This window comes from Tupaia chinensis, unplaced genomic scaffold (genome assembly GCF_000334495.1).
Source record: "Tupaia chinensis unplaced genomic scaffold, TupChi_1.0 Scaffold144899_1, whole genome shotgun sequence".
NCBI classification, from domain to species: Eukaryota; Metazoa; Chordata; class Mammalia; order Scandentia; family Tupaiidae; genus Tupaia; species Tupaia belangeri.
The window spans coordinates 717,414-738,157 of record NW_006204759.1 but is presented as its reverse complement, the minus strand read 5'-3'; the positions used below and the strand labels follow the sequence as shown (position 1 = coordinate 738,157).

The following is a 20,744-nucleotide window of genomic DNA, read 5'->3' as shown; positions in this document are numbered from 1 at the left end:
GCTATCGATTACATGGGAGTCCAGCGACATAGCCATTATGCCATCTGCTGGTCCCAAGACTAATTTTAAAATGATATACACTTCAGTTTTTTAGTATGTTCACAAGGTTGTGCAACCATCACCACTATCTAATTCTAGAATATGGACTTTGAGTATGGAATGTGGTCTTTCACGCCATATTCATTAGATGTCACTTCCTAATCTCCCCTTCTAAATCCTTTCTGTCTCTATAGATTTGCCTATTCTGGACACTTCAAATAAACAGAACCATGTAATATGTGACATTTTGTGTCCGACTTCTTTCACTTAGTGTAGTGTTTTCAAGGTTCATCTGTGTTATTATATGTGTCAGCACTTCATTTAGTTTTATGTCTGAGTAATATGCCATTGTATGGACATACCACTTTTGTTCATTCTTTTGTCTATTAACAGACATTTGAGTTTTTTCCAACTTTTGGCTATTGTGACTATTGTTACTATGAGCATCTGTGTATGAAGTTTTTGAATGAACATATGCTTTTGATTCTCTTGGAAAAAAATTGAAAAGTAGACATCTGTCATTGAAAAAAAATTGAAAATTTTTTTCAGATTGCTTTGTCTTTTTCAATTGGCAGTTTGCTCTTCATATTCGGCATCAGTGCATTTAATTCCGTGAAATTATCTAAAATGATGGTGTACCTCTTCTGACCTTTTTTTAAGAGGTTTTTGCTACAGGGCGCATGCACTTGTCAAAAAGACAAGAGACACAAAGCGAGAAATCACCCCCCCAGGGGGGATGGACAAGCCGCAATTCCTTCTCCTCCATTCTCCTCTCGGGATCTTGGACACTCGTGTCAATGTGACCGGCGGGAGGGATGGACAAGCCGCAATTCCTTCTCCTCCATTCTCCTCTCGGGATCTTGGACACTCATGTACATGCGCCCGGCGTGAGTTTAAGCCACAGGGTCCAGGACTTGAACTGGGGTCAACTACATGGGAGTTCAGCGACATAGCCATTAACGAACGCTAACTGCTGGTCCCTATGTCTTCTGACTTTAATAAATCAGTAATATTAAGACTCAGTGTTGGGAGAGACAAAGCTTTTGCATTCATAAAAAAAAAAAAAAAGGAAACCAGATAGCAGTGTAAAACAGACACTATTTGAAACTTGAAAATGTACATCTACTGAATACAGTGTGAAAGACCATATTTCACTTTTTGATTCTATAAATTCGCTAGTATCAAAAGAAAATCTGTAATATGAACAAAAATGTGTTCACAAAAATGTTCATTACTTACAAAAGTGAAAAAAAATTACTAAGAAAGAACAAGAAAGGAATGGTTAGAGAAATGATGGTGTATCTACATTACAAATTTTTTAAAAGAGATTTTTGCTATAGGGTGCATATGCTCACAGAAGAGACAGAGACTGAAAGAGAGAAATCACTTCTAGAGGGAATGGCCACACCACAATCCTTTTTCCTCCATTCTTCTCTTGGGATTTTGGGCACACACACAAACACACCCAGTGTGAGTTTTAAGCTGCTGGGTCTGGGATTTGAATGGCAGTTGGCCATGTGTGAGTCCAGCAACTTAACCATTACACCATTTGCTAGTCCCTACATTATAAAATCTTATGTAGCAATTGAGAAAGCACTTAAGACATGACATGTGCAGAAAAGTAGGATATAAAATTGTATTTTCACATCACATACAAAAACTAACTCGACAAAGTCAAGTTAGTTCGATCAAGATCTCAGAGCTAAAACCAAAGAATTCCTAGGAGGAAACATACATAAATCTTTGTGATCTTGAATAAGACAACAGTTTCTTGGATATGACACTAACACACAAGCAACCAAAAAATTAGATAAACTGGACTTATCAAAATTGAAAACCTGGGCTGGGTCTGTTGCAGAGATAATACAGCTCAAAAAAAGCTGGATCCCACAGGACGACTGTGGTTAGAATCTCTGGCCCAGTCACCCTAATACATGCCAGGCATACTGGGAGTGCACAAGATCTAATGGGGAGAAGAACAGAGGAAGGGGATTGTGGCATGATGGCCAGACCCTTGGAGGGTGCTTATCTCTCTCTCTCTCATGCATGTGCATCCACTCTCATGAATTTTTAAAAATTGAAAATTTGAGTGTGTCAAATGACACTAAGGTGAATGAAAAGATAACTCAAAAGATGAGAGAAAATATTTGAAAATCATCTATCTGGTATGCAATAGAATTTATAAAGAACTCCTGTATCTCAACAACAAAAAAGACAACCCAACACAAACATGGGATCTTCCCGTGTGTGCTGGGAGTGCATGCTCAAAATCCCAACAGCATCGAGAAACAAAGAATGAACTGTAACGTGACAAAGCCCCATTAGGAGTGTTTTCACTCTCTTGCACCCGCACAAAACCTCTGGCAATTAAAAACAAAGAAAGTACAAGTTCATCTGTGGGATTCTGACTGAATGCCTCTAAGTCAGAATCCTGCCCAGGTGAAATGATACAGCAGCACCATGGAGCCTTGGTTGGCTTCAGATAGACGACCCTAGCCATCCCTACCAGCAGGCTGCCATGGACCCCCCACCCCTGTATTTAGTGCCCCCTGCTGGGCTCTAGGAGCAGGTAGATATAGAAAGCCTTTCACCCAATAAAACAGGGCCTGGCTGGAAAGGGTTACCCCCTTAACAGTTGTTAACACTATTCAGGTGAAACCTGATGCTAAATCATTCAAAGATGACTTGCTTGAGTCTCAGGCAGAGCAGCTCCCTTGTACAATCTATTCCATCAGCTCTTGACATAGGGTTTATTTGGGAGGAAAAAAAAGTACAATTTCAACTGTGTAAAACATATAGAAAGAACACACCAACATCCTTACCTCTGACTAACAGGAAAATAAAGGGATTTCTTTCTGCTTTTCCCAGGCCTCTAACTTCTAAATTTTCTATAATAACCATGTATTACTCTCTTAGAATCAAACAAGTTTGTTTCCTCTTTGTATGTTAACCAAATGGAAGAACATTCCTTTGGCATCAATAAGGCATTTATGAAATATTCTCAAACACTGATGGGAAGTTCACCAGGTAAGGGAAACTATTTCCTCATTGAAGATGAAAGTCCCCAGACTGTGGCAGAACTGGGAATCCCTACTCCCTCTTCCTCAGAGTCTCCTTAAGGCAGGCACTGAGTGGCTGAAAGACTGATGTGCAGGTGAGATGCTCTGTGTAGGCCTTTATAAGTAGCGAGCCTTCTGCAAACGCTCATCTATATGCCAGAAAACACACCTGTAGCATCTATATTTATAAAGTAATCTTTTTCATCTTAGTGATTGCATTTATTGGAAGAGTTGGAGAAAACTAAAAATGTCATCAGTCTAAGAAGTTGTGAGTTATCTATAAATCAGCTCATTCAGGAGTGAAAGAATCCTCGGATCATATAAAAATGTATGTATGTATCTCCTTTGACGGTCTTGTACACTTAAAGAGGTAAGTGTACAAAGTCTCCTATTTTTCCATGCAGAACAAATTCTTTGTTTTAGCCTACACTCAACGGAGGAGCAACTAGTACAAACCATCTCCCGGGATGAAGAGCATTGGAATATTCTGTTTCGTTGATTTTATTTATTTCTCTCTTCATATGTTTCTGCATCAATTTCTGTAACAGTCACAGTTTCTTCCACATCTCCTAGTATCATAGTTAAATGCTGGTCATAAACATGTAATTTGCCCTGACGCTCTCGGTCATTTCTCATTTTCACGTAAATTTGCTCATCCAGGCTGAGCCCGGTGAGATACAGAGGTTCCTCATGAAGGTAGTTTGTTGCTGGCCCATGTTGTCTGCTGTGTTTCAAACCTTGTGCCCTTTCCCCTACAATGTAATTTTTCAAACTCGGCAAGTATACATGCATATTTAAAGGACCCCCATAAGCCAAAGGCCAAGTCTATTTAGAAAGGCAACTTAAGCAATGTCCCAGAGGAAGAGAAATACAGCTTCATGAAATGGGGAAAATTTTTATTGGGGGAAAAAAACAACAAATTCGGTGAGGCAGTTATAAAACCCTAATCTGATCTTGGCTTTCAGCAAAAGGCTCAATATAACATTTTCACCTTGATTCCAACCAAGTAACTAATATTGCATACGGATATAGTTCAGTCACATCCACACATTTTGCTTTTAATTTCATTTTACAGACTATCTTGACTCTCTCGTGGAGGAGGTAAGAGGCCAGGAGGGGCGCGTCTTCAGGAAGAGTGCCCAGTAGCAAAACTGGGAATCAGGTTAGTTGGAACCTGTAGTGCAGCCTCTTTCTAGTATTTTCTGTTGGGAATATGGTTAGTAGCCTTGAAAATTCACCAGAGTCCCAGCTGTAGAATGAAGGTGAAGAGCTGATGGCAGGGACAGTAAAATTCTCCCTAAGGATAACGTACACTCCAAAAAGGTTGTGCCAATGTGTACGCTAACACTAAAATTCTGTTTTGTAACAGTCTTAGAACTTTTCCTTTGTTAATATAATGTAGAAAAAATAGAAGGGGACTTCAAAAAGTGGAAAATGGAATTTAAGTATGAGTTTATTTTGGTACAAAATAGTTTCAAATCCATTCAGTTTTTTCATAATTTTTTTCAGTTAACTTTTTTTTTTTGGGAGAGGTTTTTGCTACAGGGCACGTGCACTCGCCAGGAAGACAGAGAGAAAGACAGAGAGACAGAAAGCGAGAAATCACTCCCCAAGGGGGATGACCAAGCTGCAATCCCTTCTCCTCCATTCTCCTCTCGGGATCTTGGGCATGCATGCACATGCGCCCGGCGTGAGTTTAAGCCACTGGGTTCTGGGACTCGAACCGCAGTGGACTACATGGGAGTCCAGCGACGCAGCCATTATACCAACTGCTGGTCCCTCTCCTTTCTTTCCTTCTTCACTCTTCATACCTGCTTGCCTGCATTTATTCTGTGTAATCTTTGCATGACTAGAGAATAGAGATGAATAAGCCATGATTCCTGCACCAAAGAGCTCAGAGCCTGTATGTATATAATGATGTAGACAGAAATTACTGTAAAACCTAGAAATTTGGTTCCTTGAAGATAGAAAATCTGAAGAAGCACTGATGGGTTACCAGGGAACCTGGGCCCCCAAAAGAAGAGGTTTTCAGAGAGACACTCTAGACCTGGTCTTGTTTTTTTTTTTTTTGGAGAGGTTTTTGCTATAGGGTGCCAGTGCTCGCCAGACAGACACAGAGAGACATAGACACAGAAAGTGAGAAATCACCACCCAGGGGGGATGGTCACACCGCAATCCCTTCTCCTCCATTCTCCTCTCGGGATCTTGGACACACATGCACGCGCGCCCGGCGTGAGTTTTAAGCCACTGGGTCCGGGACGCGAACCGCAGTCGACTACGTGGGAGTCCAGCAACATAGCCATTACACTAACTGCTGGTTCCCTAGACCTGATCTTTAACTACACAGAGATTAAATCTTCTTTTGTTTTTGCTTTAGAGAATTTTGGCTATAGGGCATGTGTGCCCTATAGAGAGACAGAGAAACAGAAAGCGAGAAATCACTCCCTAGGGGGGATGGCCAAGCCACCATTTTCTTCTCCTCTAGTCTCCTCTTAGGATTTTGGGCATGCATGCACACGTGCCCAGAGTGTTTTAAGCTGCCGGGTCCAGGACTTGAACATGGTCGACTATGTAGAAGTCCAGCAACATAACCATTATGCCCTCTGCTGGTCCTGAGAGTATATGTTCTTTACCAGCCAATACTTTTTATTCCACTTTTCCAATGAAGTGTTTAGTACCTGGCTTTGAGGTTTCTAGAGACACATGACCTGTTTTGTTCACCAGAGATGTTAAAAGATAGAACATACTCTAATTATAATAAAAGCTGAAAAAGTAATAAGGTATTTGTCAGGGAATGAGGTCTCTCTGACGCATAAATCAGTCTGTATAAATGAAGCCAATACTTAGATGGGATATTCTGAAAACATGAAGTATTATATAACAAACAGTACATACGCTTTATCATCACTATTCACATTAATCCCACAAAAATCACTGGAAGGGGGATTAAGCACGTGAGCCAATAAATGGAATCAATAAATGTAGTGAGACGCTAAAGTGAAGTCCAACCACCCAACTCAGCGATTCCGCGTTCCAGCCTCCCTCAGGAAGTTCTTACCAGAGTCCCATCACTCAGGGTACAGCCAGAGAAGCGTTTTGCAAGAAACCCCTCAAAGTTGGTTGTCCTCTGAATAGCAAAAAGAAGCAATTTCACTTCAATTTCCTTGGCTCTGGTACGCATAATCTTGGCAAGTTCAGTCCTTCAAAACAAATAGTTAAGAACTGTCAAATAAACTGATTATTCATTCAAGATAAGACAACATAAATAGATTTAGCTTATAGTCAGAAAAAAACATATGTGCTAATTTCAAACTGTGAGGTCTGCTACCAACTTAGTTTAATGCCTAGGCAATAGAAATACAGAGTCTAACTAGAATTTTAAGGTGAATTATCCACCAGTCAAAAATAAATAAATAAAAGATTATGAACACTAATTTGTTAACATGGTTATTACTATATTTATATCTTTAAATCTTTCCATAATTTGTTAATAAAATATATGAAGCACTTACTCAGCATTTTATGAAAATATAACCATCTTACAAGGGGACTTCAAAAAGTTGGTGGAAAATGTAATTAAAGTACTCATTTTTATGGTGTAAAAAATGTTGAAATCTATTTTTTGGAAAACACATTTCCCATGAATTTTTTTTTTAAGAATTATTTTATTTTATTTAACTCTATTTGTTTATTTATTTTAGTTTGACTAGAGAGGGACAGAGTGTGAAAGAGAGAGAGAGAGGGAAATTGAGAAAGCAAGCCACCAGGTCCAGGACTAGAACCATGGTCGGCCATGTGGGAGTCCAGCACCTTTAACTAGACCCCTATGAGTTTTTTTGAAGACCTCTAGTATATAATTTTTTAAGTCATTAATTACTGAATTACGAAGTTCTCCCTCTTCCAGAAGGCTCAATAACCTCTCTTCAAATACAGGGCAAAAACCTTCGAAATACAAGAGACCTGGATCCCCATGTGAAAAGTGACATGTACATGCTAAGGTGATTCCTGCTTATGAAGTTATGTGCAACTCACTTTGTTTCAGAAAGTAAGTTGTTAAGAACTGTGACATCTGAGTTCTTAGCAGGTAACAAGCTATCATCCTCCTCCCCCTACTATGCAAATAAATGACAAAAGCAAACAAAGAACCTCTGAGTTTATTTGAGAATGATATATCTGCAGGATGTTAGCCAGAATACTAACAATAAAAGCTTGGCAGCTACATCGCCATCAGCTGAGACAACAATAGCAGGTCCTGGTGCTTACGGGGACTTGTTGGCTTTAGCATACTTCCAGTATGCTCAGAGTTTAGCTTGCAATCTCAATTTGTACGCTAAAAAGAATCAGTTAACAGTTTCTCAAAGAATCCACTTTTTATTTGTTAGTCAGGACTTAGAAGGTAACAACAATGGGCCTTAAATTAACACTAAAAGGTCATCTAAGTCTGTGGTAGCAAATGTACGTCTTAAAACAGCAGCAACACAGACTGCATCACAAAGAGGGAACCCTAATATAATCTACAGACTCTGGGTGATGACGTGTCACTGCAGGCTCACTGACTGCAACAAACGTGCCATCCTGGTGGGACGTTCAGAGGGGAGAGGCTGTTTGTGTGTGGGAACAGGGAGCATATGTGACCTCTGCATCTTCTGCTCATTTTGTTGTGAACCTAAAACTGCTATTAAGAAAGAAAGCCAGAGTCAGCTGCTTTCCCTCTTTGTCTCCCTCTGGTGAGTGCACGCCCCCATAGCAAACTTAAAAATGAAAAAAGAAAGAAAAGGGGCCAGCAGTGCCATGGTGGTTAGGGCGCTGGACTCCCATATGGCCGAACATGATTTGAGTCCCAGACCTGGCAACTTGCTTTCTCACTTTCCCTCTCTCCCTTCCTCTCTCTCTCTCTGTCACTCTCTGGTGAACACACATGTCCTATAGCAAATGAAAAGTAATAATAATAACAATAAATAAAATTAGAAGAAAAATAAAAGAAAGCCAATACCTTTGTTTTGTCGTAGGGAGTGTGTGGTCACCAGAGACAGAGACAGAGAGAAAATTACGCCCTAGGGCAGATGGCCACATTGTGGTCCCTTCTCCACTATTCTTCTCTTGGGATTTTGGGCATGCGCACATAAACACCTGGTGTCTTTTTCAAGCTGCCAGATTCAGAACTCAAACCATGCATTTGGACATGTGGGGTCCAGCCAGCTTAACCACGATGCCACTGGCTGACCCATCAATATCTTTTAAAACATCTTTTCCCTCACAGGGTGTTTGAAGCATGTAATGTGACTGCACTTTTCATGATTTTATGAAAGAAGACCTCTATAAATTATGCTAAGGTGGGACCAGCAGGTGGCATGGTGCTTAAGGCACCAGACACTCCCACATGGCCAACCACAGTTCAAGTCCTGGACCTGGTGGTTTGTTTTCTCACTTTCCCTCTTTCTAACTCTGGTCAAATTTAAATAAAATGAATGAATAAATTAAAAAATGAAATAAAAAATTCTTTAAAAAAATTATGCTAAGGGACCAGTAGTAAGTGTAATGGCTATGTCGCTGGACTCCCACCTGGTCGACTGCAGTTCAAGTCCCAGACCCAGTGGCTTAAAACTCACTCCAGGTGTGTGTGCGTGCGTGCCCAAGATCCCGAGAGGAGAACAGAGGAAAAGGGATTGTGGCGTGGCCATCCCCCCTGGGGCATGATTTCTCGCTTTCTGTCTCTCTGTCTCTCTGTCTGGTGAGTGCACGTGCCCTATAGCAAAAACCTCTCCAAAAAAAAAAATTGCATTAAGGTGATCTGAGTTATGCTTAATAACTATTTTTCCCTTCCTATTAACCCAGAGTTAGCTGTAACTGTGTACTACTGGGGGGAATACGTAACTAAGAAGAACCAGTTACCACCACTGCTGTAGTATAGCTGCAAACAATTTAAAAGTTTATGTTCTAGGAGACCTGACAGAGGCAAAGCAGTAAAGCAAGATGCTCTGCAACTCAATCCACATGGAAGGTTCCAGGTTGACGTCTGGAGACCTCCCTGAATGCACTGGGCATGTGACATGATCTGGGACTCGCTGAAGGCTGGGGTTGGACTGTGGCATCAGGATTCTGTTGGAAGTGCTCTCTCCCTTTCTGTATCTCTCTCACTCATGAAAGAAATAAATAAACTTTATTAAAAAGTGGCTCTAGCTTTAGCTTTAAAGAAAATTTTCTTAAGTTTATTTCTTGAGAGAAAGAGACAAAGACAGGCAGAGACCTCTGACAGGCTCTTGCCACACCCTCGATCCTTCCCCAGCCTCCAGTCAGCCAGGATCACAGGTATAAGGGTACCTGGCATGTTCAGATTGACCCAGGGGCCAAGCCCAGTGCCTTCCCATGTAGTTCCAGGAGTGTGCCACTATTGTTGGGTCTCTAGCTTCGGCTTTGAAATGGATACAGTGACCAAACCATCTTAGGCTTTAATTCTTCAGTATGAAGGGCAATCTGGCCCTGGACCACATTCATGAATACTATAGAAAGGATGAATAAGTGCAAGTCTTTAAAATGCTTAGGAACACTCAGATACCAATATTATTAATTACCCAGAGATTATAAATACTGTATTAGGGATAGGAAATTGATGTATGTGATTTGGGTGTAGGGGAAAATGTGGAAGTGATGAATTGCTATAGGTAAATCTGGTTATTGAGTCTTGAGTTGGTAGAGAAGAGAAGGTGGGCCATGTGAGGCAGGGGCTACATCAGAGGGAAGTCTTAGACCTCTTGAGTCCCAGACTTGGCAGCTTGAGAAATGCACCAGGTGAACGTGTGTGTGTACCCAAAATCCCCAAAGCTGGGAAGCAGAGCGTAGGGCTATGGTGGGATATGAGGATGGTCTCAATCATTTAGTGGAGGACTCTGGAAGTGGTATCCAATCATGGGGCAAGTGGAACCACTAGAGATCGAAGGACCGAGTTTAAAAATTCAACACCAGGACAAACAGAGTTGGGATCTACCTTGTCACATGGCAGAATTCTACTGCAATCCTCTCGGTCATATACCATTCACGTGGAAACATGCGGCCATATTTTTCTTCATAGTCCACAAGTTGGCGTTTTATCCAGGCATAGCGTCTGTCGATTTTGTCCAGCCAGGCAACCTCATGAGGGTGGGGAACAAAAACCACCCCAGTGCTCAGAAGTATTACCAATGGTTTAAGGAAATACATAAAAACACAAAACCAAGAAAAAGACAACCAACCTCTGTATTTCTCTTGGTTTTAAAGAGTCTAGCTTGTTTGTTTCTGTTTGTTTGTTTTTAAATTATTTTATTTAACTTTATTTATTTATTTTAATTTGACCAGAGAGGGACAGAGAGAGAGAAAAAGAGAGCAAGTGAGAAAGCAAGCCACCAGGTCTGGGACTCGAACCGCAGTTGGCCATGCGGGAGTCTAGCACCCTTAACCACCACGCCACTTGCTGGCCCCAGACTATCTTGCTTTTTACTTGATCCGGGGGTTGTTAACCTGGGGTCCTCAATTGGGCTTTAGGGGTCTGTAAATTTCCTGATACCATATACAAAGTTGTATGCATAGGTGCATTTTTCTGGGAAGATCTGTAGCTTTCAATGATATCTCCAGAGGGTCAGTGACCTCAAAATGGTTAAGAACCACCGAACTGTAAAGTCAGCCCATAGGGTTCACGGATCAACAATCAACACTGTAAGACACTAATGCTGATAATATATAAATCAGTGGGCTTGACAGCATTCAATTTTCAATAAAATTTAAGTATTACAGTGATCTTATTTGGTCAATACTTACATCTTGGTTTTCTTGAAAAAGGACTAGGTATTCTGACAGATGCTGTTTAATAAACTTTTTGATGATTTCCTGTTTGATTCTTGGGTCCAAAATATTAGCAACCAGACACGCATCTCGGAGGACATTGCTGGGTCCGCCTGGCCTCTAGTAAAACAAACATCAAGCACCAGTTCAAAAGCCAGAAAGAACCTTTAAATCTCATGGCATCTAACAGTTGCTATTTCTCCTTTCTCTCCCACTGTTGATATTACTCCCACTCCCTGGCTACTTGTTCTTTCTACCATGAAGGGATACTTAGGTTACTTGCTTCAATGAAAGAATCACTAAGCAGCAGCCAACATACAAACTACTCTGTGAAGCAGCAACGACAGTTTGGAAAACTGGACCAGCAATGATCATCGGAAATTCTTTCAGAAGCCTACAAAGTAAGAATGACATCAGCCTGATGTCAGAAGACTTTGTTGAAGAAGCTGAAAACCTACATGACACCAATCTTATTCCACATAAGCCACTTTCCCTGATTCCAACCTCTGGGATTCCTGTGGGGCTTTGTTTTGTTTTTGTTGTTGCTGGAGAGCCTATGTGCTCACTAGAGAGAGGGAGAGAGGGAGAGAGATGGAGAGAGAGGGGGAGAGAGAGAGAGAGAGAAAGAGAGAAAGAGAAAGAGAGAGAAGTACTCTCCATGGGGAATGTTCATGCTGCAATCCTTTCTCCTCCACCTCTTCCAGTTTGGGGAATTTAGGGGTACACACACACATTCACCTGCCTGGGACTCGAAATGCTTGGTCAGCCACACTGTGCAGGACTTGGCCGCCTTACCCACCAGGCCATGGAGCCAGCCCTCCAGTTCTTAAAGTGTTGTATTTGTCTCAAACAGCATGAAAACCTTTAAAATCTCAAACCAGGCCAGACACTGGTGTGGTGGTTAAGGCAGCCAGATCACACATGGCCAATAGCACAGTTTGAGTCCTGGACCTAGTGGCTTCAAAAACATGCCACATGCACACGTGCATGTGTGCCCCAAATCCTGAGAAGAGGTTTGAGGAGAAGGGACTTCAGCATGGCCACCTTCCTGAGGGTGCTTTCTCAGCCTCCCTCTCTCCAGCAAGCACACGTGCCCTGTAGCTAATTTAAAAAACCCAGAAAACCTAAAGCCAGGTTCCAAACCATCACACTTGTTTCACTGATGGTCAACCAACCAGACAGGCAGGCAAAGGCAAAATGTGGTGATTATCGGCCCCCGTGACCTGAAAAGAACAGCAGAGGGCTATCAAGGGGCTGTATTAATGCATCACAACAGGAAGGTCTTTACACTGAAAGAAACTCAATCTCGCTGAACCTTTCATTTTAGTCAATCACTGAGTGAACGTGGTTGGCTGAATGTACTATAGTAAAAACGAACAGTTGGAATCTACTCTTGGCTTGGTTAAATAGCTAGGTAGCTTTGGTGTAGTTACTTATCCTCAGCTAAAAAACAATAAAAGTCAGTTCTAATCACTGTGGCACAAGTGCCCTGTGAGGCCGAAAATCATATGACCGATCACAGGTTTGGATCCCTGGGTCTACCTAAAAATATGCTGGATGCATGTGGATGTCCAGGATCCTGAGGGGCTGGAGGGCTGGAGAAAGGGGACTGCAGCATGACAAAACCTTGTAAAGGTATTCTCTGTTGTTTTTTTTTTTTCTCTTGTGCACATGGTATCATGAAAAATAAGACTTTAGGTGATAAATAAGGTTCTTCCAAATCAAGCTATTTATCTTTTCTTTCTTTTCTTCTCTCTCTCTTTCTTTTTTATTTTTTGGTCAACTCTGTCCAATTCTATCTACCCCAACTGAAGTTCAAATGCTTCAAGGTTTACCCAAGCTGCCTGAGACCTACACTGTTAAAATTCTGGCTTACTCAATGCTCAGTGGACTGTTACACTGCCCCTATAACACACGCACTGTTCAACTCTTGCTCATAGATGAAAATGTTTGACCTGATAGAGAAATTACAGAGGTAAAAACCTATGGTTCAGGGAACCAGCAGTTAGTGTAATGGCTATGTCGCTGGATTCCCATGCAGTTGACCACGGTTCGCGTCCCGGACCCAGTGGCTTAGAACTCACGCCGGGCGCATGTGCATGTGTGCCCAAGATCCTGAGAGGAGAATGGAGAAGAGATTGCAGCGTGACCATCCCCCCTGGAGGGTGATTTCTTGCTTTCTGTCTCTCTGTCTCTCTCTGTCTGGCGAGCGCACGCGCCCTATAGTGAAAACCTCTCAAAAAAAAAAAAAAAACAAACCTATGGTTCATGGGCTCAAGGTTCTTTCTTTTACAAAAGATTTATTAGGAGGATCAACTGGTGGCATGCTGGTTAAGGTGACTGGACCTCACATGGCCAACTGTGTGGTTCAAGTCCTGGAACCGGGGGCTTCAGAAACATATCAAGCACATATGCATACATGCCCAAATTCCCAACAGGAGGGAGAAATGGTGAAGAAGGGATTGCAGCATAACATTCCCTATGTGGGGTGCTTTCTTACCCCACAACCCACCTATCCCACCCCCATCTCTTTCTAGAGAGCACATGTACCCTCTGGCAAAATTTATTTTTTTGTTGTTTTTCAGGTTGGTTTTTTTAGAGAGATTTTTAGTTATAGGGTACATGTACTTGCCCGAGAGACAGAGAGATAAAAAATGAGAAATCACCTCCTAGGGAGGATGGCCACACTGCAACCCCTTCTCCTCTAGTCTCCTCTCAGGATTCTGGGCATGTACACACGCCCCCAACATGAGTTTTAAGCCATCAGGTCTGAGACTTGAACCATGGTCAACTACATGGGAGTCCAACGACATAACCATTATGCCATCTATTGGTCCCAAATATTTTTGAAAAGTACTTTACTAGGGAGACTGGCAGATGTTGTGGTGGTTAAGGTGCTGGACTCTCACATGGGCAACCACAGTTTGAGTCCTGGACATGGAGGCTTGCTTTCTCACTCTCTCTCTCTCTCTCTCTCTCTCTCTCTGGTCAAATTAAAATAATAATAAATAAAGTTAAATAAATAATTCTTTTTAAAAATGCTTTACTAGGTTACTTTGTATAATTTTTTAAAAAATCTTGATTTTCATTTGTGAAGTTGGAATAGTAACATAAAGTATTTAAGTCAACAGCTTTTAAAAAAAGGAAAAAAGAAAATCCTTAAAAATAATTAAGTCACCGAGCCAAAGAAAAGGCAGGCAAGTTGTTAATGAAAAACCATTTTAATTTCATTTGCTGGGTGGGATCTGGGGAAAAGATATAAGGTCAGTCATGGCTAGGTTCTTCAATAGTAAATAGGAAAGATGGGCTTCCTCCACATCTTTCTGAAACTTCTTGAAACGAGAATGGGACAGGAGAGGGTTGGAAAGCAGAAGCTGGCCAAGGAAGAGTCCAGTGGTAACATGAGGGAGTATTCTTGTCATCCCTTTCACTTCTATGACCTGCAGCTCCTCATGCAGTGAACTGGGGCAATGGCTTTCTGACATCTCTCCCCCCCAACTCCACCTGGCGGTTATGTCAGATGACTAAGGACTGCAAGATTCTCAAAGAAAAATGCTTTACAAACAAATATATGATCACCAGTGGACAACCACAAAAGATGAGGACGTTAAAATCAGGAGCAGGTTTTCTATAGAAAGTAATCTACAAAAGCTGGGGCAGCCACTCCCACCTACTTCCTAAGTTTCCTTTATGAAGCACAAAGAAAAAGTGATTAAGATATTTCCAGTTATTGAATTATAAAGCAGATCCAGGAAACATTCCTTGGCTCAGTAAATGAATGTATATCCCCTATCTCCACCCACCAAGCACAGCAAGGAATGCTGGTAACCCATATGTGCTTCATTTTTGCCTTGAACAAGTCTTTCTCCTCGAATAGCTCAAATAATAGAGAAAAAAAGCTTCTGAAGGTTCTTCCCTCCCCAACACATGCAAAGCATTAAGATGACATCTGCTACAATTTGAACGATAGACCTAAAAGCAGTTACCCGACCACAATGACAGCCAAGTGAGGGAAAGCTTGTTACATGAGAAGTGTAACCAATAGCTTACAAGTGAAATACTGAGGGCTTCGCAGACACAACACAAACAGCTTAGGACTACCAGTGGGAGCTCAAGGGCATTAATTCCCAAGAACAGGATTATGATCATTAAAAGTGAGTCTCTTAACTGTGTTACTCTGAGAGTTACATAAGCTGGGGGATGCTCCTCCCAGCTGTCTTTCCACCAAACCAAAACCACTAAGTTATGTAACAATCCTAAAAAACATTGTGGCTTGAGGATTATTTTTTTTTTTAACACAGCCATGAGAAAAAAGGAATTTACAAAGCAGAACAGATAAGTTTAACATACATTAAATTAAACCAAACTAATCCTCACTTTTTGATGCTGGAAGAACACAGATGAGGAACTGACATCACTTGGAGATATTTTTTAATTTTAAATCATTATTTTATTTAACTTTATTTATTATTATCAACATTTTCCAGTTTGACCAGAGAGAGACAGAGAGAGAGGGAAAGTGAGAAAGCAAGCCATCAGGTCTGGGACTTAAACCGTGGTCAGCCATGTGGGAGTCCAGCACCTTAACCACCACGCCATCTGCTGGCCCCAATCACATTGAGATTTTTAAAAGCAAGGATGGTCTTATTACCCTGAATTTTCAGCAAAAAGATTTAACAGCTGCTGGCAAAATACTTCTGGGATAATTTTGGCGAGTATGAACGATAATACCTAAGGACTGGAGGGAAAATGCAAAACAGTACCTTGGTACCCTGGGAAGGAAATGCTTCCTCAAAATCAGCCAGGATCTGCTGGCCTAACTCGGTCTGTGCAGCCTTCACTCTGGAAAAGAAAACATATCATTGCTTGACATAATTCTCAAATATCTGTAAGCAATTATGCACTAATCCATAGGGGTCGGGGCTGCTGAAGTCTTAAGAGGTCATCCAGGAAGGGGAGAGGAGCATGTGGCTAGATAAGAGAGGTTACATACTAGTTATATTAATAGTTAGTAGCAAGTTAATGACCAGGATTCAGGCATCTGATTTATTTTCAGCATGGACTTTTCCATATCCCAAAATTCTTCTAAGCTACCTCTCACCTGTGGTACAATATGTGAATCTTTACAAAATTTCACTAGGGGATAGTTAGATTGCAAGGAAATATTAGGTGTATAACATCCAAATAAAATATGAATCCATTTTGCCTTATTGGTTTAAGTGTTCTTGACTGCTTAGAGCACAGAATAAGGAAGAGGGTTCCACACTGTCTCGGTGAGATTTTTGTTTTTTGCATGAGAGAGAGAGAGTAAGGTGGATATGAGTACCCTCCACAGAATCAGGTCCTGCCACAATCCCCTGCTGATGGTATTCCAGCCTATGGAATCCTGGGCCTCAGGCCAACTGGGCCAGCGACTGGAACCAAGGTCACCGAGGGGGGTCTATCCTCTCCAAGCAGCCCATTACCACTGTGCCACAGAGTAAGCCCGTTTTTCTATATTAGCCCATAAATTCACAACAAGTTCTTCAAGCTGAAAAAGCCTGAACAAAAAGAACATTTTCTCAAGTAAAAAAAGAAAAAGAGCCAAACGATAGAGTGATTTGCTAATTCAAAGTGAAGACCACTGAATGAAGATTTAAGTTCAAAAGATTGTATACAAAGACCAAATTGCAAGGAAAACCAGTTAGAAAGGGGAGGCCAGTGGTTTGCATGTGTGTTAGGAGTGCCAGAAATATTTGCTGGCTTGGATGGGAGAAGAGAAAGGCAGCTAGGAGGAGAACAGGGCCATGCATCAGCACCCCTGACATCCATCCATCATGTCCTCTGTGCCCTCCAGCTGCCTGAGGCTGGGGTGTGGGGTGTGCCTGACACCAGCCCGCCTCCACAGCTAGCAGGCTGGCTCTGAGGCTGCTGCTGAGCCACCCCAAGCCTGAGGCAAATATTTTATCTTCGTTAAAAGCACCAGAAAACAACATGCTTCCTTTCTTGGTCTCCGCCCTCTTACTTCAGAATTTACTTTATGAAGTTTCTAGAAATAGTGAACAGCTCAAAAACCACAATTTCTTTGGATATTAAGAAGTATCTGGCAACCTGCTGAGTTTCTTTCTTTCTTTCTTTCTTTCTTTCTTTTTTTTTAATGAGGGGATAGGCACAAACCAAAATTTTTTTTGTTATAATTATTGCCTTAGTCCAAATATTTTCCAGGGTTTTTCTACTACCTTCAAAAAATTTTAAACACGCTTATAGTTGGGTTTGTGCCTTTTTAGTCTGTTTTCAAAGGGGCCAGAAATGACCCAGATAAGGCAATTTCTGGAACGCCCCCTCCACCCCATCAGAATCCAGGCCATCCATCCAGCATTGCCCAAGAGACAATGGGAAACATTCCTTCAGAGTGAACTCTGATATGAAAGGAAAGACATACTTTCATAAAACTGTACCTCAGACCATCTTGTGACTCCCACAAAATGAAACAACAGATGGCCTCCTTCAGTGCCAGGTCACAAGACAAGGCTTCCAAAGGCTCAAAGGCTCAGGCCCCTCTGTTCCGACCCTCTTCTTGGATGCGCCAGCTCTGCCTTAGCCAGAGGTGCTCATGGTTATATTCTCAGGGCTACTGATCATCTCAGTGACAGCGATGGACCCAGCTCTACCTCCGTCACTAGCCCCCCATTCCCTAAACCCATGTCCTTGCTGATTCTGAAGAGAGGGGGCTGAACAGACAACCTACCAGGGGGTTTGGCACTACCAGTGTATGCAGGAGAGGGTAGTGACCAGACTTCTGATTGGCAGACTTCCTTGCCATGCTCTTTCATCTATTTTCAGAGACAGCTTTTGAGACAGGCTAGACTCAGCTGTGATCTTGTCACTCCCTGTACATGGGCCACAACGCAGAATGGCTGTGAAAAAGAGGGTGGGCTGCCTGTACTAGATGGCCTGTACTGGATAACTTTCAGTGTCCTCTTCAGCATGGACTATTCTGTAACGCCCACCGTACGGCGCTTCGCTGACAACAGCATCTATCTTTATGGGTGGTTGCAAGGTGGATGCATAATTAATGTGGGAGCAGAAGAATAAGCTGTGCACGTAAGAGCTTTCAACACAGTTTCTGAAGTGCTGGTTAGTGACTCAGATCAAAGAGCAATCTTTCTCTTACAGACATTACTGATGGTATCTATGAGCCCAAACAATCACCACCTGTGTTGTCAGGGGGAGATGTGAAGCTTCATCTGTACAATCGATAGTCTAAACTGGATCCTAGAAAAGTCAACAGACTTAAACGATGCGCTTCTGGCCTCACTCCATTAAATTCCTTCCTCTTCTAACAATGAAAAAGTACGATCTTACTGTAAAGAGATGAATTAACTGAGACTGTCAGCACACAAACATGTGTTGAACTTCCAAGATTTACTTGTCATCCTTATGAAAGTTAGCCTGCCAGTAACAGAAAACGGGGTAGGGCCAGCTGGGTAGCATGAAGGTTAAGGTGACAGAATCCCACATGGCCAACTCATGGTTTGAGTCCCGAACCTGAGAGCTTGAGAAACACGCCAGGCACGTGTGTGTGCCCAAAATCCTAAGAGAAGGGATAGCAGCATGACCATCCTCCCTGAGAGGTGATTTCTTACTTTCCCTCATTCTATCTCCTTTTGTAGTGAGTGCACACATCCCACAACAAAACTGAAATAAATAAATAAATAAATAAATAAAAGGTAACTGAAAATTCCTCTTGGCATGCAGCTACTATATTCAGCCTGTTGGATGGTGGCAACCCAATGCTGGTCCCTCTTAGGAAGCAAAAGATTTATGTGCTGCCCAGAAAGGAAAGTCAGCCTCTGGCATCCTCTACGCCATGAGGACTTCAATGCTGTTCCAAGATGCCCTTCCTAAATGTGTTTTTAGTTTGTATTTTTTTTTTTTGAAAACCCAGGGTGGTCAGCAAATGAACAGCAAATTACAAAAATATTTCAGACCTTTGTAGATAAAGAAATCCTGACCCTTGGATTACTTGTGAATGACAGTCCCAGAAAAATACCCTCCACAGTTCCCAAATGAATAAAATGACCTCTCAAATACATAGTCTGTACTGAACAGAGTGGTCAATTAATCAGATGTTAATTACCAGACAGATACTATAAAGACACTATAAAGTATCTGAACTTAGAATCTTAGTGTTCTAAGATTCTAAGTGTGACTCAGTGGAACACTTTCAAGCTCGTCAAGGAAAACCCTCATACTTACTTTCTTTCCTTTTTTTTTTTTTTAAGAGAGGTTTTTGCTATAGGGCACGTGCACTTGCCAGAAAGACAGAGAGGGACAAAAAGCAAGAAATCAACCCCCAGGGGAGTAGCCATGCCACAATCCCTTCTCTTACATTCTCCTCTTGGGATCTTGGGCACACACGCACATGTGCCCAGCATAAATTTAAGCTACTAGGTCTGGGACTCAAACCATGGTTGACTAAACCACTCAAACCAGGGATGTACCCATTACGCCATCTGGTGGTCCCAAACACCCTCATACTTTCCAAACTGAGGAGGCCTAAGAGGAGCCTGCCACAGTCACACAGCTAATTAGACCTGCTTATTCCCTAGCTCACTTTTTTTCACTAAACCATGTGACCTCTCAACCTGTCAAGTCTTTCTCACAGATAAGAAGTGAGAAACAGCTCTGAAAAAATATATTTTAGTTCAAGGGTTTCACCGGTTTCAAGAGAGTACAAGAATCGTCTATTCTTTCTCAGTAAATATCAACTGATGACTAGAAATACTTGCTTTCATAGATACGCTGAAGCCAGGAGATTTTAAAATGTAGAGCTCTTAAAGAAAAAAAATCCTTGCTCCGACACTACATTAAACATGAAAGTATTTGCCAGAAGGGTAGTTGGAAGAAATAGCTATATTCAAATAAAGACTTATGAACTTCATATTTCAAATATATAGGCAAAGATTTCAGAATACAACCTTTCATAAACTTCTATAATTTATAGACAGCAAGACAGGAGAGAAAGTGAAGCAATGCATATAGGGTATAACTTTCCTGCCACCTCCCCTCCCTGCAAACAGCTATCGCTATCATTTCCAGATGGTTCTACCATCACCACGTAAACACAGAGGAGGAAAAGTCACCAGAAATGATGTTAAAAATGAGAAGTCTGGACTTCCCTCAAACTTTTAGCACCTCTTTAAAAACATAGTCAAGCAATGAAAACAAGCAGCTTTCTCCTCTCGTGTTCTTTTGTTACTTAATAGCACATCTTCTGCATTAACAGAACATATTCTACACGAAATTATTATAAATCGTGGCTGTAAATGAACTAAAAGGAAAGCAGGGGACCAACTGGTGGAGTGGTGGTTAAAGTGACTGGATCCTACATGGCCGACTGAGTGGTTTGAGTTTAAGGCCCAGTGGGCTGAAAAACACACAAGGCACATGTGCGTGCATGTGCAAAATCTAAGAGGAGGGAGAAATGAAGATGCGATTGCAATATGACCATGCCCCAAGGGGAGGGAGGGATATTTTCTCTCTCTGTCTCTCTGGTGGGCACACATGCCCTCTGGCAATTAAAAAAAAAAGCAAAGAACATGAATAGACATTTCTCCAAAGAAAATATATACATAGCCCAATGAAAAGGTGCTCAACATCACTAATCATCAGGGAAATAAAAATCAAAACCATAGTGAGGGGGGCGGTCGGGGGCTTCCGCCCTCTGCGCAGCCCCGCGCCGGGAACGGCCTGGCCCCCCTCCGGGGGCCCCGCAGCAGCCACGCGCCGGGAACGGCCTGGCCCCCATCCGGCCGGCCTCCCTGGCCCCTCCGGCGCTGGAGCGCCCAG

The 20,744-nt window shown here is 42.0% G+C and overlaps 1 protein-coding gene and 1 pseudogene across 2 annotated transcripts in view; both read right to left on the bottom strand.

Annotated features, from left to right (window-relative positions):
* The window catches only part of VPS53 (VPS53 subunit of GARP complex), a 173,833-nt gene that overhangs the window by 81,672 nt on the left and 71,417 nt on the right, over positions 1-20,744 (bottom strand). For both annotated transcript variants that reach the window (XM_014583842.2, XM_006167524.3), the window contains exons 8-11: positions 15,677-15,755; positions 10,890-11,033; positions 10,084-10,226; positions 6,157-6,298 (exon numbers count right to left, since the gene is read on the bottom strand). In XM_014583842.2, coding sequence (XP_014439328.1) covers positions 6,157-6,298; positions 10,084-10,226; positions 10,890-11,033; positions 15,677-15,755 — 508 coding nt within the window. The remainder of the gene's footprint in view (positions 1-6,156; positions 6,299-10,083; positions 10,227-10,889; positions 11,034-15,676; positions 15,756-20,744) is intronic.
* Positions 3,518-6,003, bottom strand: LOC106733762 (U6 snRNA-associated Sm-like protein LSm3 pseudogene; annotated as a pseudogene).